Below are 21326 nucleotides of genomic sequence, written 5' to 3'. Positions count from 1 at the left end.
ATATTTGTATATTTGAATAAAAAGTCAAGGAGACCTGCTGATTACGCGTAATAGGAGTAGGAGAAAGGCTTTTATTGTTTAATTATGTGTATTTATCTCTATTGTTATAGCGTGCGTAAGGACATTTAAGGATTTCTGAGAGTCAACACAGACTATGAGGAGAGAAGACGAAAGGTTGTTGCATAGGTCAACAAACTGAGGGCATGTGGGTGAATTGTAGTTAGTTCCTGGCAGAAAAATGTGACAAAGTAAATTTGTAATTCTTTCCTGAACTGTTACAGTCGGGGGCAGGGGGAGTCTGAGATGAAGGGGCTGTTCAGAGTCTTGGAGCATAGTCAGCTTGCTTTCAGTGTCTGTTCCCCTTGAACATTGTGGACCTCCAATCCTGCAGTAAGTGTGACAGAAATGTGGTTCTTGCTGGCTAGATAAACTGTTTTTGTACACATGGCTTTATGGCTTATGTAGTAGAGTTTGAATTTAATGCTGACTGGATTGAAAGCATATGAAGGAGTTTTTTAGATGTGAGCTATGTGTTGAATTTTATTTGGGGAGTAATGAGGAAGCAAGGAGAATAGCTGTGGAGGGGAACCAGGATAGTGTGTGTAATTCCGGCCATCGGTGTGGGGCAGGATGCAAGCCAGGAAGGGGGAATCGATTGATTCTATGGAAATAGTTAATACTATTTTGTGTGAGGTTTTTTCACATGGCCCATCAGATCAAAATTGGAAAACTTTCACACTTGCGAGTATAAACCCCTTAGGGATACAGCAGAGATCAGGGAGAGGATCTGGAGGGATCTGTTTGAATAGAAGGATATGTGTCCGACAGGAAGAACAATGTTGAAGTTGCGGAAAGATAGGGTTACTAGGAGTAAGAGGACTCCTTTGTCTTTCATGTACTGGACCTTGCTAACAACCCTACAGATATTGTTTTAGTACTGTAGAATCTGGCAGACCCTGAACAGAAATACAGATTTGATGTCTTCTTGGAGCTGAATGGTTTCTGGTTTCTGTGATTTTCCATGTGGCGAAAACTAAACAATATTTAACCTAATTGAATGTGTATCAAATAATTTTTCACGGTGGACTACAGGACGGGTCCTTTTTGCACACATTGTTTAGATGGGTAAGCAACACTACAGCAGTAAATCTAATATCACGCGAAGGGGGCAAGCATGGAACTGGCCGTGCTTCCACGGAGCATCTTCAAAAGAGATGAGGTACTCGTAGCCGCAAGGCTCACTGTGGTGCCTCCTTCTGATAGAAAGGTGGGGTGTAATGGACTGTCAGGAGAAAAGGGCCATTATAAGAGCACGTCTGGAGCCTTCTCTCTGCCTTTTGAGCTAAACTTTAGTCTGCAGTCGTGAAGAAGAATGGACTTGAGTGTGGTGAACCTGCTAAGGGTCTAAAAGGTCACTTTAACGTAATGGATCTTGAAATAGATAATAGCACTGTTAAACCTCTGCTTGAAGACTATAGTGGTGCCGATGGACTACTTTCAGCATTAAAGTTTTTGCAAATTTTCTTGAATTCGAAACAGTGAAAAATATAGGATCCCCCTGACAGCATATACACATTACACAGATGGGTCCCACTTCAAGATATGTACAGAGTTAACTTGATCTTCACAACATATATACTCTCAATACACTTTACGCTTATATTGTTTCCCTTCGTTTCTAGACTGAAGCTCCTTGTTGATGAAGCAGCAGTAACCAGGCAGTCTCCAGCCTCATCAGGAGGGTCAGGAGGGTCAGGAGGTCCAATAAATCTGGGTGGAAGTGACTTTGAGGGGTGCATCACCAACATTTTCATAAAAAGGTAGGTTTCTGGCATGCATATTTTTGAATAATCATTAAATTAAAACTTCAACTGTTCTTAGATGTCCCTATTTAAAGGGAGAACAGAGCCCACCAGGTTCTAAAAGATTAGAACTCTCTTAACTTGATCACACAAATATGCTAATGACTAGTATAGAAGGACATAAGACGCGGGGATACAACAGTTCAGATAACAGTTTTACAGCACATTTAGTATGCACAAGATCGCCAATACATAATCCTAGCATACACCAACATTAAAAATATTTGACACTTATTGGCAACTATTCACAAAGGTCTTTGTCTGCCGTAAACATAGGTTTACATTATTTACGCCTGCCACAAATTCATGAAGGTATTCATGGGAGACAGAAATGCATTTACTGTTATAGATTTCTCTGCCACAAGTGTTAAGTAATCCAAATGTACTACTGGGAATGTTGGTGAATGGGAAACAAATGTAAAAGTATGTTTAGGCAGAGATGTAAATCTCTGTCCATACTAATTTTTTCATGTACAGGGTCCAATGTGTTTTGGGCCCCAAGTGCTACAAGGAAACAAAGCGGAACAAACATTGTGTGATTTGAAGCCGTTGACCTCAAGAACATTCAACAGAACTCGTGGACATGTACATATCACAGTGAAGAGATAAGAAAAGGGGTTTGTGTGTCCCCTAACATCTTGCAACGGAAATCAATCTAATGTTCTTATATTCACACATTGTAGATTCCAATACCTCACTAGATAGCATAGGGTAATACCATGTTATGTTGACATGCCCACAAATTGATATAATGCACACTAAAAAGACAAAGCATAAGTTAGCTTATCTAGCATTCACACAAGAACATAAAAGCATTCCCAGAGATCATTAATGATGCTCCAGACAGACTTCAAACATAAGTCGTTCTACAAAGAAATGTATTGTGTGAGGCTGAGAATGAAACAAGGACATTTTGCGAAGCAGAAACATATACATGGTAAATCCCGCTAATTGGCTTTTACATGACATTATGCATATTTTCTCAAAGGCACGCATTTACATTAAACACGATTTCATTGGTGGCTGTATGACTTTAATATATAATGTATCTAAAACTAAAACAAATATATACAGATGATTGTAACCTGAGGGAAAGGGAGGTAAAGTGAATTGCCCTGAATCAAAAAAATTTTGATGGAATCCCAAAGCAGGGACTGGAGATCTCCAGATTTCAAAATAGTCAACTCAGTCATTAGAGCAAATTGTCTTCCATTCAGTCAATAATTTAATTGATCAATCTTTGACGGTATTCTTGTTTTTTTTTACTTGAGCAATAGCCTCAGGGCAGCACGTTTAGGCAAATCAAAATTACAGCTTTTTAAAATTGTTGCAAAACTGCACTTTCCCCAAATTTTCAAGGATTGGAGTTAGTCGATGGACATTCCAAGGACAAAATAAAAGAATTTCCCTTTTATTTCATGTTCCTAAAGTTAAGGCTAATCCGGAGAAAATGAAAATCCAATCTGTGCCAGTCTTCAACTATGCCTATGTTAGACATTGATTAAGGATGTTTTTATTGTTTATATCTCCAGATCGGATAAGGTTCCCAGAGTCCTTAACCTCGCTGATAACATTGCTAAGAACAAAGTGTCTCTGGGAACATGTAGCTTGGAGGAGTCGCCTCTTGCAATGAAGATAGAGGAGTGGAGAAACCCTGGTAGCGCTAAAAGAAGTGCTTCTGACACAGTAAGGACCATTGACACAAACAATTCTTTCTTCCATTTACGATCAACATTGGTAAGCAGATGTCATAATTCTTTTGTAATGTCTTCTAAACAGCTGCAGGTGGGAAGGAGCCGTTCTCTTAAATTTGGAGCACAACAAAACTTTGATGGCTGCGTTTCAACATCCCAGACACATTACGTAGCTGGAAGTTATCAGTTTGGTGATTATCCCGACAGTCGCTTGCTGCACAGCATCCCGGTCGATTCCCCCCGGGACAGGTACTTCAATGCTTTTCAGTCAGATGTTTTGTTATTGACCAACACTGAACCAAAAAGCCCCAAAGACTATCTATAGGTCATTACCAAACCTAAAATAGTTCGGATTTTTCAACTGCATACTATATTATTTGGAATGGCTGGAAACAGCTCTAGCTCACAGAACATATACAATCTATACAGGGTGAGAGATGTCAAAAGGTCACCCCCCTCAGCCCTTGTTCATTGCAACTACCATTCATGACTTATGGAGTTTAACTTTTACACCACCATATGAGAAATACATTGATGCAGCAGTAAGAAAAATGTGAATAGTTAGGGGTACATTCTTTTCTTATACTGCGCTAGTGCTTAATTTGTAAAATAAATAAATAATATAAATAATAATAATAAGTGCCAGAATCCAGGCTATATCAAAGGAGTCCACTGCCGCTGGGACCACCCACCTCCACTAACGATCACACTCCAATAAGTGTTATATTTTGGACTTTTACAGGCTATCTCAGACTTTAGGGACTGCTTGGAAGTGATATATATAATATATATATATTTATATATATGTCCTCCAAGTCATCCCTCCGATGGGCGTCCTCTGGTGCTCTTTACGAAATTTAAGGCGGTGGTGCGATGTATCTGCAGGGCTTGCGGAAATGTATTCAACTCGCAACCTCCCAAGTCCATGGGAAGAATAACGGAGAACACTCCAAGTCAGTGGAAAACGTGCACGTTTTATTTAAACAAAAACAATCAGCACAAATGAAACACACTCAACATGTTCAGTCACCTGGACCTTTGTCACAGGCTACCATATTTTCGTCCTACAACACTTTTTATAGTACAGAGCTTTTTTTCCATTTCTACACACGTCATGTATGCTGTGCAGTCAAATATCCTCACAGAAAACTGTTACAGTTGCTATTTCATTGTTCAGTTATATAATTTATCTAGTAAATATTTAATATTACAGAAACAGTAACTATATGTGTTTTCATAACAAAGTTAGCGCTTAGGATCTTTGCTGGCAGATGTGCATCATTGAAATGCATTCTGGTACATGTGGTCTCGATATTATAAATCCACACTATCCCAATTTGAATGTGCTGTGAGCTCTAGTGCTCGTGTGGCCATTAACATGTGACATGATGGCAAATAGCAATATCAATTACAAATCTGGAGGGTTTCTAGCAATGTCCTTTCTCTATGATTGGCATTCTGTTATGGAATGTACTCGACAATTTTGATCAGCAAAAAGAGCGATCTGCATGCTGTTATTGCAACAATACCCGGCTCTAATGCCCACACTGTGCACTCTTTAATGTACGTGATGATGTGCATCTATTGTTAATGAACAATATGCTCAAATGTCGTCATGTAAGTGGCTGTATGGGTGGGTGATTTGGCTGTATGAGTGAGTGAGTCAGTGTGGGAGCCGTTGAATGGGTCTGTGAATGGGTATGTGAGTGGTTGTGTGGGTGGACTTATCAGAGGTTGTATGGGGTGTGAGTGGTTCTGTGGATTATGTCATGAGTGATGTCATTTGAGATGTCATCATTGATGCCATCAATAATGTCTCTGACCATGTCATGAGTGATGTAATAAGTGAGGTCATAAGCAGTACATTGCGGGGGCATCAGTTATAGTTAGCTCAGGTAACTTAACTGCTAAATTTCAATTGTATGAGTGAAATCTGAGCCTAACTATAATGTCACTGTAACCTTTGGTTTTTTCAGTGTCTAGCTCTTTTCTTTTGTTATTTCTCCATTTCCTTCTCTCATGCCATCTCTAAGTTTTGTCTCCTACTGTTTCTTGTTATCTACAGCTTTCTCTAGATTTTCTCAGCTTATCTCTATTGTTTTTCTCGCTTTACCTTTCTATTTCTCTGGATTTCTATAGGTCTTCTAGCTCTCTTTTTCTCACCCTAACACTTGCTTTTTCTCTCTCCTATCTCTTTTCCCCCCTTTGTCCTAAAAACCGGTTCACTGTTTCTGTATTTCTGTTTTCCCTCTCTCTTTGTCTTTTTCTATCTTTAACTCAATTTCTCTATATCTTTTGTTTTTTCTCTCTTTCTCCTGCTGCCTCCATCTTTATGTATCTCTTGCTTTCTAACTTCATCTCTCTCTCCAGACATCTATCAAGCTCATTCTCTCACTGTCTCTCCCACTCATTCCTTCTCTCTGTTTATCTTTAACTTGGTTTCTCTCTTCTTCTCTCTATCCCTCTTTCTTTTAGCCTGTCTCTCTCTCTTTTTCTCGATCCTTTTCTTTTACTATATCTCTCACTCTCCATCTGTGCATTATTTTTTCTGTCTCTATCGCACTACCTCTCTTTTTAACTCTATCTTTATTTACTGCCCTTGCTCTCTCACTTGCATACTCCTCTTTATTTCTTGCATTGCGCCCGCTGTGTTTCACTCTCTCACTATCTTTTGGTCCCTCATCTCTCTATCACGGATCTCTTTTGCTTCTTACTGATGAAATTGCTGTTGTATGACAACGTTCCATTCCTTGGATAAACCAAACTTTGAAAAAGTTGTACGAAGCGAGCCCAACCATGTTGTTGAATTCCCATTCGGATGAACTATAGGGTCTAATGTACTAGGGAAGAGGAGGGCGAACTCTCTCCTTTGAACCAAATTGTAGTCCATATGGGGAAGGGGATCACATTATTTGGCAGAGTGGACTAAATTAATTAGCAAGAATTAAAATTGGTTTAACACCCAAATACAACAATAAGCAACAGATAGGTAACTAGTCAATCTTTGTGAAGGGCCGTCCGCTGTGCAATAACATGTGGCACTGTGGTTCTAGTAACTTTTGATCCATTTGAGCTACAAATATTTTTTTGTTAGAATCACATTATGCAGGAGATGATTATGTGATATACAGTGCAAAATCGTATGATTCCAGTGGCCCGTATAGTAAGTAACTCTATTTTACTGACATCTCTTCCGCTTCTTCCCCAATAAAGGTCCCACTTCTCCATTGATGTGCAGACTGCGGTATCCGAGGGACTGATATTTTCAGTTGCCAATAAAACGGGGAACTCTCACATGTCTCTTCACATGTCCAAAGGACGCTTTGTCTTTTCAGTGGGTAGCAAAGGAGATAAAATGAAGATCCGAAGCAGAGAGACATACAACGATGGCAAGTGGCACACAGTAAGTACCACAGTTGTGCTTCATTGCTATCTCAGCTGAAAATGTATTACTGTCCTTCGGTGTCATGTGTTAATACCAGTAGCGTAGATCAATTGGTGCAGCAGTTGCAGTTGAACTGGGGTCCAGAGTACAGAGTGACCCATCCAACCCTAATTATTGTTGTATTTTACAACTCAAACAGCACCTAGCGGGTCCATTTCCTTCAACTCTAGGGCCCTCGGCACGCAGGCTAGGCTAGTGGTTAATGCAGATGGAAACATTAGAAATGTCTCCCTGTAGTAACCGCTTCAGCCGTAACAGGGATAGGTTTGCAGTTAGAGACAAAAACAATGAGTTGTGAGGGTAAAGGGAATACAATTTGGTTTTTAATGCTGTTGAGTTACAATCTCATCAATGATTAGCTCAGTTAAGGTGAGGTTTTCTTTAAGTCTTTACCAAAACCACTTTTAGAATGGATATGCCCCTGATGAGCTTAGAATATGACAAACCACCGGAAGCCTATGAAAGAGTGACCTGATGTATACCTAATGCCAGTCTTTTTTGTCTTTCACCAGGTGGTTTTCAGCCGGGATGGCAAGAACGGGCGTCTTGTGATCGATGGCTTGAGGGTTCGAAAAGGAAGCCTGAAAAGTGATTCCGCCTTTGACATGAAGTCACCAATCTACTTGGGTGGCTTTTCAGCACTGAGACTTCAGGTAATAGCCTATTTGGGCTACTCACAGAGGTTTCTGTAAATGTACGTAAATAACTAAAGAGATCAGGGGAAAGTATCTCAACTGACTTCAATACCTGTTTTCTCAATCCAACCGATACTCACAAGTCGACAGGAAGTGCCATGTATACAGATAATTTCTTAGACTCTACAACCATGCAGAGATCAAGCCTTGAGCTCAGAGCATGCCAGGCTTTTTGAGTGTCCACTCTGTGTGCTGCTGAACTGTAACATGTAATTTTAGACTGATAAACTTAGACGATCCAAAAATAAATTTTAATGGATTTAAAGCTTTGCTTTGAGATTGCACTGGTGAAGGAACTTCTTTATACTCAATATATTTTTTCCACCGAACCATCTCACTGGCTGCCATAAACAAGCATCTAGAATGAAAGCTGGCTTGCAATTGGAGGTATCAAAAGGTACATTAGTTGTTACCAAAATTATTCCTAACATATGTTAATCTCTGTGTGAAAGTGCCCACTTTCTGCATGGTAGCCCCCACTTTTTGCTGAACTGCTGATGTGCTTTGATTGAGTATGCCCTGGACTCCTGCCAATCAGGTGCCCAGAGCCTATGTTATTTCCCTAAACCGGCATTAAAAATAAAACCCAATTGGCATCTCTGGCCACAGGTCAGCCACAGGTCAACCCCTGGTAAATGGTACCAAAGGTACCCACGGAGCTGTGACCAGGGAAGACCTCCAAGGGATGCAGCACTTATTGTGCCACCCTTAGAGGCCCTATACCATTACACTCACACACTGCCTTTGCAGGCTGCATGTCTTGGTCAGAACAAAGTGAAGAGTCGACATGGCACACATCCCTGTGTGCCATGGCTACAACCCATTGCCCTGGAATAGATCAGTCACCCCTCTAGCTGGGTGCCCTATATCAGTGGTGAGGGTACCGGTGCATGAGCCCTGTATCCCTACAGTGTGTAAGTCCATTCTTAGACCTTATAAGTGCAGTGCAGCCATTAAGAGTAAATTGATATGGGAGTTTGTCATTAAGAACTCCACAGCACCATAATAGATGCACTGAAAACTGAGAAGTTTGGTATCAAACTTCTCAGCACATTAAACCCACACTGATGCCAGTGTGGGATTTAATGTAAAATGCACACAGAGGGCATCTTAGAGATGCCCCCTGAAAACCGACATACCACTAGTGTCCAGGCTGAGCGACTTTTTTCAGCTGCCACCACCAGACATGTTTTTGGACCCCTGGGTCGAGAGCCTGCTGCTCTCCGGGGCCTGAAACAATGCACATTCTGGGACGAGGTACTAAGCCTCCTCCGCCAGGATGGGCAGTGTCCACGAAGGGGAAGCTTCAAAGGCTTGCCACCTTTGTGAGCTTCCCCAGGCCACTTTCTGCTTTCAGCATCTGGTCCCCACCGGTTCTGACCCCCACTTTGGGTAGGAGAACTGGTGTGAAAAATAAGTGTGCCCACCTCTGCCAACTCCACCCCTCAGGTGGGGGAGGCGAGGTGAAGCACAACTCTCAGTCCCGCCATCTTGCAGATGAGGGGACCCAGCCAACCAGGGAAAGGCTTATGCCCCCCTCCTACTGTACCCACCCCAGGGAATGGACCCATTGGTCCCAACCTTTTACCTACCTGTAACACCCCTAAATCTGGTGTTTAGGGGCACCCCTGAACCTTGCTTCCTCAGACAAGAAACTAGAAGAAGAAAAGAAGAAGAAGGACTGAACAGCCATGATGAAGCTAACAGGAGGAGAATGCCCACTGACTTGGCCCAGCCCCACCAGCCTGTCCCCACCTCGAACCTGCTCCAGCGAAATCCTAGTGTGTTCTCTGCAGCCAGCAACCTCAAGAAAACTGGAGGACCTGCCTGCCTTCAATCCCAAAAACTATGTCTCCCGTGAACACCGGATTTGTTAAAAAAAAAGACTCCAGCTCCACAAGGATCTGCGAGTTTGCACCACTCTGCACTCGACTCCCACGGCACGAGTTCGAGTGGTCCAACACCAAGAAGAGGTCTCCCTGGTGATCATGACACGAGATCCGGTGACCCCTGACCTGCCTCAAGCCTCCAGCCGACGCCTGCAGCCTCAAACCGGAAGGTCTCCTCAACCACGACCAGGAGCTGGTAGGAAGATCTGACCCTAAAAGGCACCCCTGTACCCGACGCCCCATGGCCTTGGGTGGCCTAAACAATGGTGCCTAACCAACCCCCAACATCCCAACTTACCTCTCCAAGTGGTTGTCGCACCCAGAAGACCTTCGTCCCTGAGCCTGCAGTGCTTTTGCAAATTGGAGACTCCCCATTGAAAGCTACAGGGCTTCCGACTCTAAAATAGCACTCTGCATCCGGCCGCTACCAGTGCCACTGACAGTGCATCTTTTGTGCCAGCCTAAACCCCCATTTGACCTGAGCTTAAGTCCAGGAGCTTTGCTTCCACAACCCAGTGGCATGCTCGGCAGCAGCCACCAACCGGAGGCCCCCTACCCCGTATTGGATAACATTGGGCCTCAGCACTCTGCACCCGGCCGCCCTAGTGCCGCTGAGGGTGTAACAAGAGTGTTTCCTTGGCCCTGGGGGACCCCCAAATCTAACCCCAGAATACCAACTCCCACAGTAAAGTACTTACCTTTGAACCAATAACAATATTTCCCTCCATAGGATAACATTGACTGCTTTTCTATGAAAAGTTATCAAGTGTGGAGTTGGAAAATCTAAGAAAACCTTTTAAAACTGTACTAAATAACAAAAACACATTTACTTACCTGTTTACAGGAAATGTCCCAGTGAATTATCCAGGTATACGACACTGTGTAAGAAAAGTAATCTGAAAGTAATGAACAGGTCATTTTACTAAAAAGCCCATTCAAAGTATATGTACTGTATTTCCAAAGCATTGCTTTTCTCAGTAACCGTACTGTAAATCAAAACAAAGTGCATATACAATTTACAATTCAAACTGTGTTACAACTGTATATTTACCGCAAAGTATTTATCACTTGCCTGTGCCAGGATTGTTTGGTTCTGGAAAATAAAATAACTAAAAGAATATTTTGTAACAAAAACAATTGGTCTAAAGTTCAGTCTTTGAGTGTGTGAATTCATTTGCTGACTGAGTGTGTACAACAAATGCTTAACACTGTCCTCTGATAAAGCCTTGCTGCTCGACCACTCTACCACAAATATAGAGTGTGGGGCTATCTACTTTACCTCTGCCTACTTTTTGGGTGCCACTGGACTCTGTGCACATTATACCTCACTTTGGTATAGTATATACAAGGCCAGCGTCCTACAGTCTCCTCTCAGTTTCTTCGCACCAGCTTCTAGAATGGCCCTTCAGCTTTTAAAGTCTATTTTTGACGTTCACCATACCCTGCGTGTATTCGGTGCCACCCTAATCTTAAATCTTACCCAATCCCCTATGTTAAGCATGATACGCATCACAACACATCAGAGTCTAATGCGCTTTTCTTGTTAAATATTATTTTTATAGTATTTGAAAAGCTAAATATACAGAATATAGCAATGGCACACGCATATCAGAAGATTTAACATAATCTACTTCCTTCCTGCAATAATATGTTGTGTAGCAATTTGTTTAAAGACGTGCTTCAGTAGGAATGTCATACTAAATTAAAAAATCAGATACAGTTTTCTGCGTATACTAAATTCACAAGAACATCTACATGAAAAGACTAAGACATGGGTAAAGAAATAAAACAAAATAAAATAAATAACGACTTAAAACATAAAACACAAAAAAAACAAAGAACACAGCATTTTGGAAATGAGACATTGAAAGGTAAGTAGATTGTGTGAGTTTAAATAAATACATGCTTCACTGTGTTTTTACTCTTTGAATGCTGTCTGCTTTGACGCTTGTGTACTAAAACTTGAGAGAAGAGAGATATAAAGTAGCAGTCGTCAGTCACATATGACATAGTGAGTGTTATCACACACGCCACGTTTACATCCATTTCACCTGACTTCTAAAGGTTAAAGCAGGAATAGTAATGCTGTGAACCCTTCTGCAGTGAGACACTTTGTTGTGCTGTGAACATGATTCTGTTCAATGCAGAGCACACCACTCATTCCAAGCTCTGCATATCAGTCCTTCAGAACGATGGGTACCTGAAGACAATAGGATTACTGTCAGACGAACAAAAGGATAACACACTCGCACAAGTGGCAGATTTTCCTACAGTCCCATCCACCGCCACACTGGAGTAGCAGAGCGTTGCGCAGGTTACAGCAGACAGGAGTCTCATTCTAAACAATCCGCATTAGTTGCAATTGGAGTAATCACTGACTTCAATTCAAAATTGTTTACCCCATTTCAGTTCAGAGAGGGTCTTTCTTTGACTTGGTACCGAGCACATCAATTCTTATCATGGATCTGAGCATCCAATTTCTCTTTAAATGGCATTGAGGTGGGTACAATGTGCTGTCAATGGCGCTTTGCACATTCATGGTGAAACTGGAAAAGCAGAGTTGATAATTTTCCATTCAGGATGCAGTGATGTGAAGCGGTACACATGCTCAACTCCTAGGTGGCCACTGAATTCAGTTATATCTGCTTCCTCCTTACAGTCCCTCTGGCAAATACTGACCATCCACCTCCATGGTGGACTGTTGCAGATGCCATTTTTGTCATGCAGTATTACAGATATCACTAACACGTATAAGAATTATAAATGTAACCGTATATTTTTTTTATATAGCGCTGAGGTTGTTATTAAGCACTGACAGTTTTTGGATTGCCAAGGCATGAAGGCAAAAAATAACAAGTGATTTGCCTCAGCATGCACATTTTTGTATGCCTACTAATGAACAAATTTGAAAAACTGCACCAGCGATGGATGTAAATTGTTTTCTTTAATAAGAAGTAAAATTGGATGGCAGGTCAACTCACTATAGGTGTGGCAGTTTATGTAATTTGTCGTAAACTACTTTAAGTGTGGACACGTTTCTGCCTAGCAACGGAATTATTTTTGATTTAGCTTCCTCTGTTCTACCCTTATTGTTATCCAGTAAGGAGGTTTTGTCTCCATGGCTCGACTGCACTAACACCAGTACTGGGCAGAGTGCCACTATATCAAAATGTAATATACATAAATACATCCGTGCAACAGTGTTATATTTGAAATGTTGGCTGTGTGATTCGTAATGTTATCCACCTTCACTTCCAGAATACACCAAAGAAAAGTGTCATCGGCTGCCTAGGGAACTTCAAAATGAACGAAAAGGGCATGACCACTCCAACTCAGCTGTTCGGAGTCGCCCCGTGTTTCGAAGGTGCTTCAGAGAAGGGGGTCTATTTCTCAGATGCCGGGGGGCATCTCCTCATAGGTGCGTTGCACTTCACCAGATATAAGACCTTTCTTGCTGTACACAAAACTGTATTATCGCTTACTTGATCCTGGTGTGTCCTACCTTGCCTCACAGATCGCTCTTTTGTGCTGGGTTTGGAATTTGAGATGGTGTTCAGTATTCGACCGCGGAATCTCACTGGCGTCCTGATACATGCTGGCAACACCAAAGTTGGCTACCTGAGCTTGCACATGGAAGCGGGAAGGGTGAGTTCTTCCTTCACTTTTCAAAGTGAATTATTTGTTAAACAAGGCATTATTGTTCTATTTATGTGAACATATTTTCTGGTCCTCTGCTCTCCAATTGGTACAAAATACAAGGAAATTAGAAGTGTGTTTCATTACTGGGTAAAAGTAGTGAAAAGTTTCACTCTGTGAAGAGGTGTTCTTCTCAGCCACTTGTTTGATAATGTGTGCTATTGCATGTTACCACCATCTAGCACAATGGAATATTGCTCTAACCGAGCAATTCTTTCACTTCATTAATGCACTTCTCACCCTGCTGACACCACTGAGATGAATGCTGAAAGAAGATCTTTCGTGGGAAGTTCAGGGTTACTCTATGGGTTGAGGACAACATTGTTGGTGTTGTCTGTCTGTCTACAAATTGGTCTTAAGCTTTGTTCATAGACAACACAATGGAATGGATCTTACTGGATTTGGGGACCTTGAAAGGTAGTCTGAGAGGGAGAACCAAAAAGCACACAAATTTGTTCTGTTTAGAAATGTCAACCTTTTTTGTTTATTTGCAGAGAATTAATCACAAACTCTATGTACTAGGATTTGTGTCTCCTGAGTTCAGTGTTGGCCATTGTAGATTCGAAGGGTAACACTATGTGGGTCTTCTGGCATTTTGTCAAGCAGGGTAGAACGGAAGAGGGTTGAACTTAAGTGGGTTGCACTATTTAGGCCTAAAGCTGAAACGGTTCACAACACAGAACACAAGAGCACTCTCGTCACTTTGCCCTTTGCTTGATCATTACTAATGTAAATGGTACCTGTCTTGCAGCTGACTGCCACTGTGAATGGTGGTGCTGGGGAGTTCTCGACGATGGTGACACCGAAGCAGTCGCTGTGCGATGGGCAGTGGCACAAAATAGCAAGTAAGTGCAGCTTTGTAAAAAAAAAAAAGACAGTCTACTTAGTATCGGTTAGAACTCCTATGGGCCTGATTACGAGTTGTAAATAATGCAGGGATACCGGTCTTCCAATATTACCAATACCAGCCGCAATCTCTGCAAAGGATTCCTCTAATTACGAGTTAGAGCCCTCAGAATGGGGAATAACTGTGTGGCTGGGATTTGCTGGAATTCTGTATGTATACCTGATTCTAGGAGGAAAGGTTTAATACAAATATTTGCCATCTACCCTGCGTTGGAGGTAGATGTCTGCAAGGACTCCTTTGTGGGGGTAGGGACTGAGGAAGGGGGCTAGGGTGCTATTGGATCCCAGATGATGTTGCCTGACAAGGGCGAGCATTATGTACTTCCTCCATGCCTTAGCAGAAATTTTGGTGGGGGCAAAGGACATGTTGAGGCAGCAATGCAGCCTTTTCTTAAAGTGATTTTACTGGCCTGATTTTCCAGACAGTATATTCAAGTCCAAAGTTTTGGCACCTGGAAAATCCTGATGCGGGAACACCAGAACATTGATAAAAGTCTAGAGTGGAGTTCCACAACTGAATCCCGCTCCAAACAACTTGTAATCAGCGCCTAAATGTTTTGATACACTTTGGGATAATTGCTCATTCTCACACTGTTGGGTTAATTACCTTCTTAATATCAGATTCTGATATTGTTGTATCTCTTTTCAAAACTCCCTACTTAAGAGGCAGTGAGACTTTCATTTGAGTCATCTAAACCTGCCTTTCAAACATTGCCAGGTAACAAATCTATACTGTGGTCTGTATTCGCAGGACGAGTAATGCAGGGTTTTTAACACAGAGCTGTTAATGTTAATACCAGAGAATAGTGTGTGCCACGTTTGCAGTCAGGTATAGTCATAATATTGTCAGTAGAGATTTGTTCATGTGGAGTAATGGAGAAGTGACACAGATTGCCTTTTATCAGTTTTTTTTAGTTTTTTAGGGCAAACATTATTTTGAAGTAAAAAAAAATCATAGTCCGGACAAACAAACATTTGGCAGCTCTGGAATTAAAATGATAAGGAAGTATTCTCAAGGGGGCCAAAGGGCATTAGCCTGCATCCCAGTTCTTAAGTTCATCCTGAAAATGTAGGCCAAGGTTTGATATTTTTATATATATAATGGCTCAAGTCCCGCATTAAGGATAGCCTCGCCATAGTGGGTTGACGTAACAAGTTGGAGCACACACCTATCGCAGATGCCCCGTCACAGTCCACACCATGGGCATAGCCCCAGAACCCGACAGAGGCTTTAGCCGAGCCCCCCCCCCGCATCAATAGTTGCCAGCCGCCAGAGTAGCCCCACACACCTGCACAGAGGACCTACTTACTCCCCTCCATTCTGCACACACACCATCTCTCCCCGTCGACCCCTAATCAGTACCCCAATTCAACACCCAAGTTCTAAGTTAAGGATACAAACCAGCAGCTCAGATAATGGCAGTAGGGGACAGGGACCAATGCCCACTCACTCGGTCTGAATACGAAGACTCCCACAAGAACCATGGGTAGGCGTAACTTCACAACCAAGCTTTTGACCCATAAGCTTATCCCAGGACACATATGACTGCCACAGATAGCCTCAACATATGTGTGATACCGGGCCTGTGATGACATATTGTGTGAGCTATGAAAGAAAACAATAACCAATGTACACTCAAGTGCCTAAGTTGTCTCTGTCTACCTATACATCTAACTCGACAATGTAAACATTTTTTATGCTTCACTGTATCTAAAGTGTTAAAATGTAATAAAAAAAACTTGAAACAAAAAAGGATAGCCTCGCCATATGTTGGCTTGGCCACTTGAGGATGTTTATCATAGTTGTATAAGGAAGGATTTACGTGAGCTGTCAAAAAATGGGAAAACCTCTATTAGTTACAGATTGTAAATGGAGCTATTTGCTCATTGTAAAGACATAGTGCCTTATGATCCTTCACCAATAAGTCCCCATATCAGAGCAGCACATCAAAGGCAAGAACAAACCAAACAGGGCAAGAGGAGAAGCACAAACCAAGCAGGGGATAGGTTTATAGCCACAGGTTTGAGCGGATGGAATAAGATAAGTAATGGAAAAGAATAAAGGTAATATGAAGAGACAGAAGTTATAGACCAATTCAATGAGATCAAATTCAAATAAATAAGGCTAGTTTTTGTTCCAATATTATTAAGTATTTGTATTTATGAGGACTCACTATTATGCTTTCTTCATAAATAAGCTGTTCATGACCGATCTCAAAACATTTATAAATCACTACAGCACAGAGGTCACCCGTCTCTGACGGATTTGCATGTCCCAATTTTAAATTATTTAGATACCATCTCAGTGTAAAACTCATGTGATTGAGGAGCAAGAGCTAACCGCTGTATGGTTTTTCCAGTAATCCAAAGAAAAAATGTGATACAGCTTGACGTGGACCTGGAGCGCAATCACACGGTGGGCCCACCGTCTGCACCTTCCATTCTCAACAAGGGGTCACTCTACGTCGGGGGCATTCCAGGTAGGATTGTTGATTTTCTCAGGCCATTTCTCCACTTCAAAGCATACTCTTACTCTTGAGGTATTTCAGTTCATGAGTGGCCTCTAGAAGACGCGCAATGGTGTGTGACGGAATGTAGCTAATAGTACAAGGAAGCTGTCAGTAGCACAAAGGACTTGCTTTGAGATGGATGTGTCTCTTTTAAGCACTCCCAGGATGTATCTTTGGAAACAATGTACAAAATGATTCATTTTTTCTGAGCATATTTACTCTGTTTTCTTGTCCGGGAGAACGTATAGTGGCTACAATGGTGTTTTTGCAATGGCAGCTGTATCCATACACTGCTTCTCCAAATTAAAATGATAAACAAACAACTGAGGAAATCAGAGTTCAAACTCCAGACTCCTTTATACGGTCAAAGTACAATGTGGCGAAGACTAAGTAATGATTACGAGCAGAGGGGTGGATAGAGCTAAGTGCAGAGTAATCATGAAGTACGTGCCCCACGTGAACAGGAAGTCATTTAAACATTTTCATGTGTTGGGTTTTAGAAGAGCAGGTTTAGCCTCTTGGTATAACAAAGTCTGAAGTTCAAGTGCCGGCTCAGTAACTCCACCTACTGTGTGCAGTATCAGTCTATGGCTTCATTACTTACCTGTAATTAGAGGTATATACTAGATGCCAACAAGAAGGGCATATTATGTCCTATAAACAAGGTCATCGTCAAAGCCGGTGTCACCATAGACAGAGCGGTTTAAAAAAATCCAGTCAATCCCTGACTAAATGTATTTTTAGAATGAAATTAATAAGTATTACGTTCATTTTCCAAACTGGGTTTATATCATAGGGCGTAGTCATTTAACTGGTGGTAACATTCATAAACAACCTTACAGAAAGCTAAGTCTTGAGAGAAGCCTGCAGAACTGAGCTGGTAATGCATCACCAATTTCAAGGCAAGGCACTTACAGGCCAACACTGACACAAGGCCACCGAATTGAATCCATTAGTGCATGCTGTGCCCCAGTAAAACCGCTGATAAATATATAAAAACACCACACAACAAAATGGTGGCGTTTGCCTGTACAACTTTTAGCAAGAATGCTGCAATACTGAGGCAGCTCCACACTAAAATACTTGTTATTGCACCCATGGGATACTTGTATGTATGGATTTCTGATCACAGACACCAAATGCGAAGCGCTAAATGTATTTATGACAATATTATGGTGCATTTTCCTATAAACATGTAGTACTCCAGACCAGATATGTGGATCCGATCCAGTGCAGGTTAGCAGCGAACCCCAGGTATGCTCCCCGAGGTGGGGGCTGATTATCACAAAAGTTAGAAAACCGAGGCAACACTAGTGAGCAAGTGCCTCTCACACAAACAACCCTTGTTTTCACAAATAGTTTATGTTAACAATGCAAGCAGAGAAGTCAGGCACACAATGCACGACTGAGGTTAGACTGTTTCCTTACCCACCTAAAAAGGTTGTCTACAGACTGTTGGGAATTGCTAGGGTGCTAAATGTGCTGTATAGGAGTTTGCTTTTGCATCCCAACATCTTTCCCAATGAGTGAATGACCACATTACAATTCACACTAACACCTAGAAGTGAGTCAGTCTGCAGTTCATCTTTCTACTGATGCAAAGAATTCGGATGGGCCCCGCAGATGCTGCTCACACTTGGTAAAATGCTTAAAGAAACAGTTGTGTGTTTTCCATAAATTCCAATTGTCCTTTCTGTTTCAGGTGACTTGAAGATAGCACATCTTCCTGTCCGAAGTTCCTACGTTGGTTGCCTGCAGAACATTAAAATCAACGACAAGCTTGTAGATTTGAGCAAAATTTCAGAAATTCATGGTTCTGTTGGTGTCAAGAAATGCCCTGCCGTTTAACCGCATCATGCCATGGACTGGAGCATTGGTCGGCACACTCTGGTGAACCTTCTGACAGAGCGAGGCCACACCACTTTGTCCACACTGAGCACTGGATCTGTCCTCCCAACTTTGTACCTGTCAAATGTGGTTTAGAGGTGGCTGCTGAAATCAAAGGAGGCACTTGTGATTCTAAAAGCTGCTGATTTGTAATTACGTTTTAATAAGCTATGTTAGGCGATAATGGTAAACAGAATCTGACCCTGTGAGCGGTACTCTCACTAAATTGCGAGAAAAAAAACATATATTGGACTGAATATAATTTGGAGCAGGCTTGTACCTTGAACAGTGTCATATTTATGTTAAAAGAAGGAACATTGATTATGCTGGATTCACAGTAACAGTTGAGTTGTCATAATGTAGGCCCCATTCGTGTGGGGGCACCACCACTCAAGGCCTTTGTTTATCTGAAAGTGAGCAACTTTATTCAATGTTTAGGACACTCCAACAAATTTGCAGGAAATCTGTGCATTTTAAATTACATTACTGTTGCACTCATGAATCCTTTATGAGAATTATCCTTGTGTACCCCCATGCAGTCACTGACATTCTGTAAGAGTAGTGATTGGAACAGACAACCTTCCAGTCTGAGAAATGTTTTCGGACAAGTTGATTTCCAGCCCAAGACTTCGGACAAGGAGACGCTGAGATTTGTACTGGAACTCCTCCTGTTGGTTCTCCTCAGTGATGTTGGGTTTGTTCATAGACGCCAAAAAATAGACAGCGGATCAGTTACCAACTCTATTCCTCTATTGTGTTCACAATGGCTTGGTTTCCTTCTACCACTTGTCCCCTCGCACCGCACTAACAAGAATGGGATCAAATTTCAATAAATTCATAAATTAGGCAACAGTGCTTGGTTAATCACCGCTGAACCAAAGCCCCTAACATTGACACTCGTATGATGAGGATGATTGTTATTTTTAGTGCAGAATCATGAACGCTGCACCCATATAATTGTTTTGGTTTGAAAACTGCCTCAGATTTGTGAACACTTGGGGTCCCATTACAGGTGCCCCATTATTTTATGCCATAATACAACATCCAATAAACACTGGTCAAGGGGTGTGTTGTATTTCATGAGTACGGTATTCCCACATAATCATAAGTGCCACACTTAGGAATGATAGATATAGAAGCAGTAACACATGTTTTTCCCCCATTCTGAGCTGCAAAACCCAGAATGTGCTGCATTTTCCCCCTAAATAACTCTGCCGGGGTTTTTCCTGGTAACATTAGTGAGGGAAAACGTGTGGTATTACTGCATATTCTCTAACACAGTATGTGCAGGGCCAGGCAGAAAACCAAAATCAGTCCTGCCATAAATGTTCAAAGAACACTCTAAGAGGTTGCAACTAGAATAGGGTTATGGCAGCTTCCTTTTTCTCATTGCCCACTGCCCTTATCATGTCCTGAGTTGGCTCTGAAACGTTTGTGAAGAGTTCTCTTTCCTCCAAGGTTGAAAAGATTTTGGGCTTGGAGGATCTTAAACTGAAAAGGTAGGAGATCTTCTTCCATCATCCAGCTCCCCATGGGAATCCTTTTATCTTTACCCACACACCTTTCATCTTGGACTAGGTTGCATTCCTCGGGCCCACTATTCTTCATAGTCTGTAGTTAGGGTATGTATAAATGTATTTAAAGGTTTATCACACAAGAATGATGGTGTATAGTTTCTTAAACAATGTCTAAAGTTTGTGACCCTGGCTCCCATGCACCCTTTGCGGTTTTAATCATTATGTGCTACGAATTTATAATGCCACCCAGATCAAAACCGGACGAGCCAGGCATGCCTTCAACCATGACTGTCCTGAACTGTCGGGACACCGGTGTATATAATAAGAGTGGATGTAAAATAAAAACCGCAAGTTAAGTATTGACACTGTTATTTTTTTGAGGCTGATATGATGAAAATACAGATTCCATTAGAGTTTTGACACACTTTATGATGTGCTACACTATACATTCCTCTGTAAAAGATGAACTGGAGCTAAGAAATTATCCTTTTAGTTGTCAATCCATTTCAGTGGCGTAACCAGACCTACTGCACCCGGGGCGGCCCCTAAATTGGCTGCCTGGTGCAGGTAAAAGCGGGGGAGAGGGGGTGCACCGATGGACAACTTGTTCCAGGGTAGGATGGGGGTGTCACCCCCCCCCCACGATCCATTTTAACCTTTCAGTTGTCCATCCATTTTTGGGCGAGAGGGCTCGAAGATACCACTCATACTTTTTAGTGTGAAAAAGGCCGCTTTATTGAAGCAGGTGCACATCACAAAACAATACCCAAACTTAGGCAAAAATGCCTTACAAAATGAAACCTCACAATACATTAAATATCTACTTTATTCTCCTATCCCTACCCCTAAATGTCCCCCCAGCACCCCCCTTCAAGTTTACCATCTTTCCTGCACACTTTACAACATGCACTTGACTAGCCAACTTTGTCTCTTCCAACTCACCATTCTAGCTCCCCTCAGAAACACATTCTGTATCTTCCATTATGCTCCCAGCTCTCCAGATCTGCCTGTAAACTTGGTGATCAGCCACCAAACACCTCTGAAACCTGGTGTTCGGCCTCCTCAACATTCAGAATTCTTATTGGACAGTAATGGAGAGTCACACGCAGGGCTGAGGATAGAGAAAATTACAGAATTTCCCTAAAAAGCTTCCATAAAGCTATCCGGTCTGCTCGGAAACATCATATAGCGGCCCAATTAACAGCAGCTGGGAAAAATGCTAAAA

General features: G+C 41.9%; 1 protein-coding gene across 1 annotated transcript in view; it reads left to right on the top strand.

Moving 5' to 3' along the window:
- LAMA3 (laminin subunit alpha 3) overlaps positions 1-20457 on the top strand; it is a 1062926-nt gene extending 1042469 nt beyond the window's left edge. Inside the window, exons 71-80 of the mRNA XM_078687418.1 lie at positions 1683-1820; positions 3395-3548; positions 3642-3805; positions 6770-6959; positions 7514-7654; positions 12844-13003; positions 13100-13230; positions 14033-14126; positions 16548-16667; positions 18400-20457. Of these exons, the coding sequence (XP_078543544.1) occupies positions 1683-1820; positions 3395-3548; positions 3642-3805; positions 6770-6959; positions 7514-7654; positions 12844-13003; positions 13100-13230; positions 14033-14126; positions 16548-16667; positions 18400-18545 (1438 nt within the window). The 3' untranslated portion in view covers positions 18546-20457. The remainder of the gene's footprint in view (positions 1-1682; positions 1821-3394; positions 3549-3641; positions 3806-6769; positions 6960-7513; positions 7655-12843; positions 13004-13099; positions 13231-14032; positions 14127-16547; positions 16668-18399) is intronic.
- The last annotated feature ends 869 nt before the right edge of the window (positions 20458-21326 follow it).

This window comes from Lissotriton helveticus, chromosome 4_1 (genome assembly GCF_964261635.1).
Source record: "Lissotriton helveticus chromosome 4_1, aLisHel1.1, whole genome shotgun sequence".
Lineage (NCBI taxonomy): Eukaryota > Metazoa > Chordata > Amphibia > Caudata > Salamandridae > Lissotriton > Lissotriton helveticus.
Note: the sequence above shows the minus strand (reverse complement) of the source record. Positions and strands in the feature narration are given on the sequence as shown.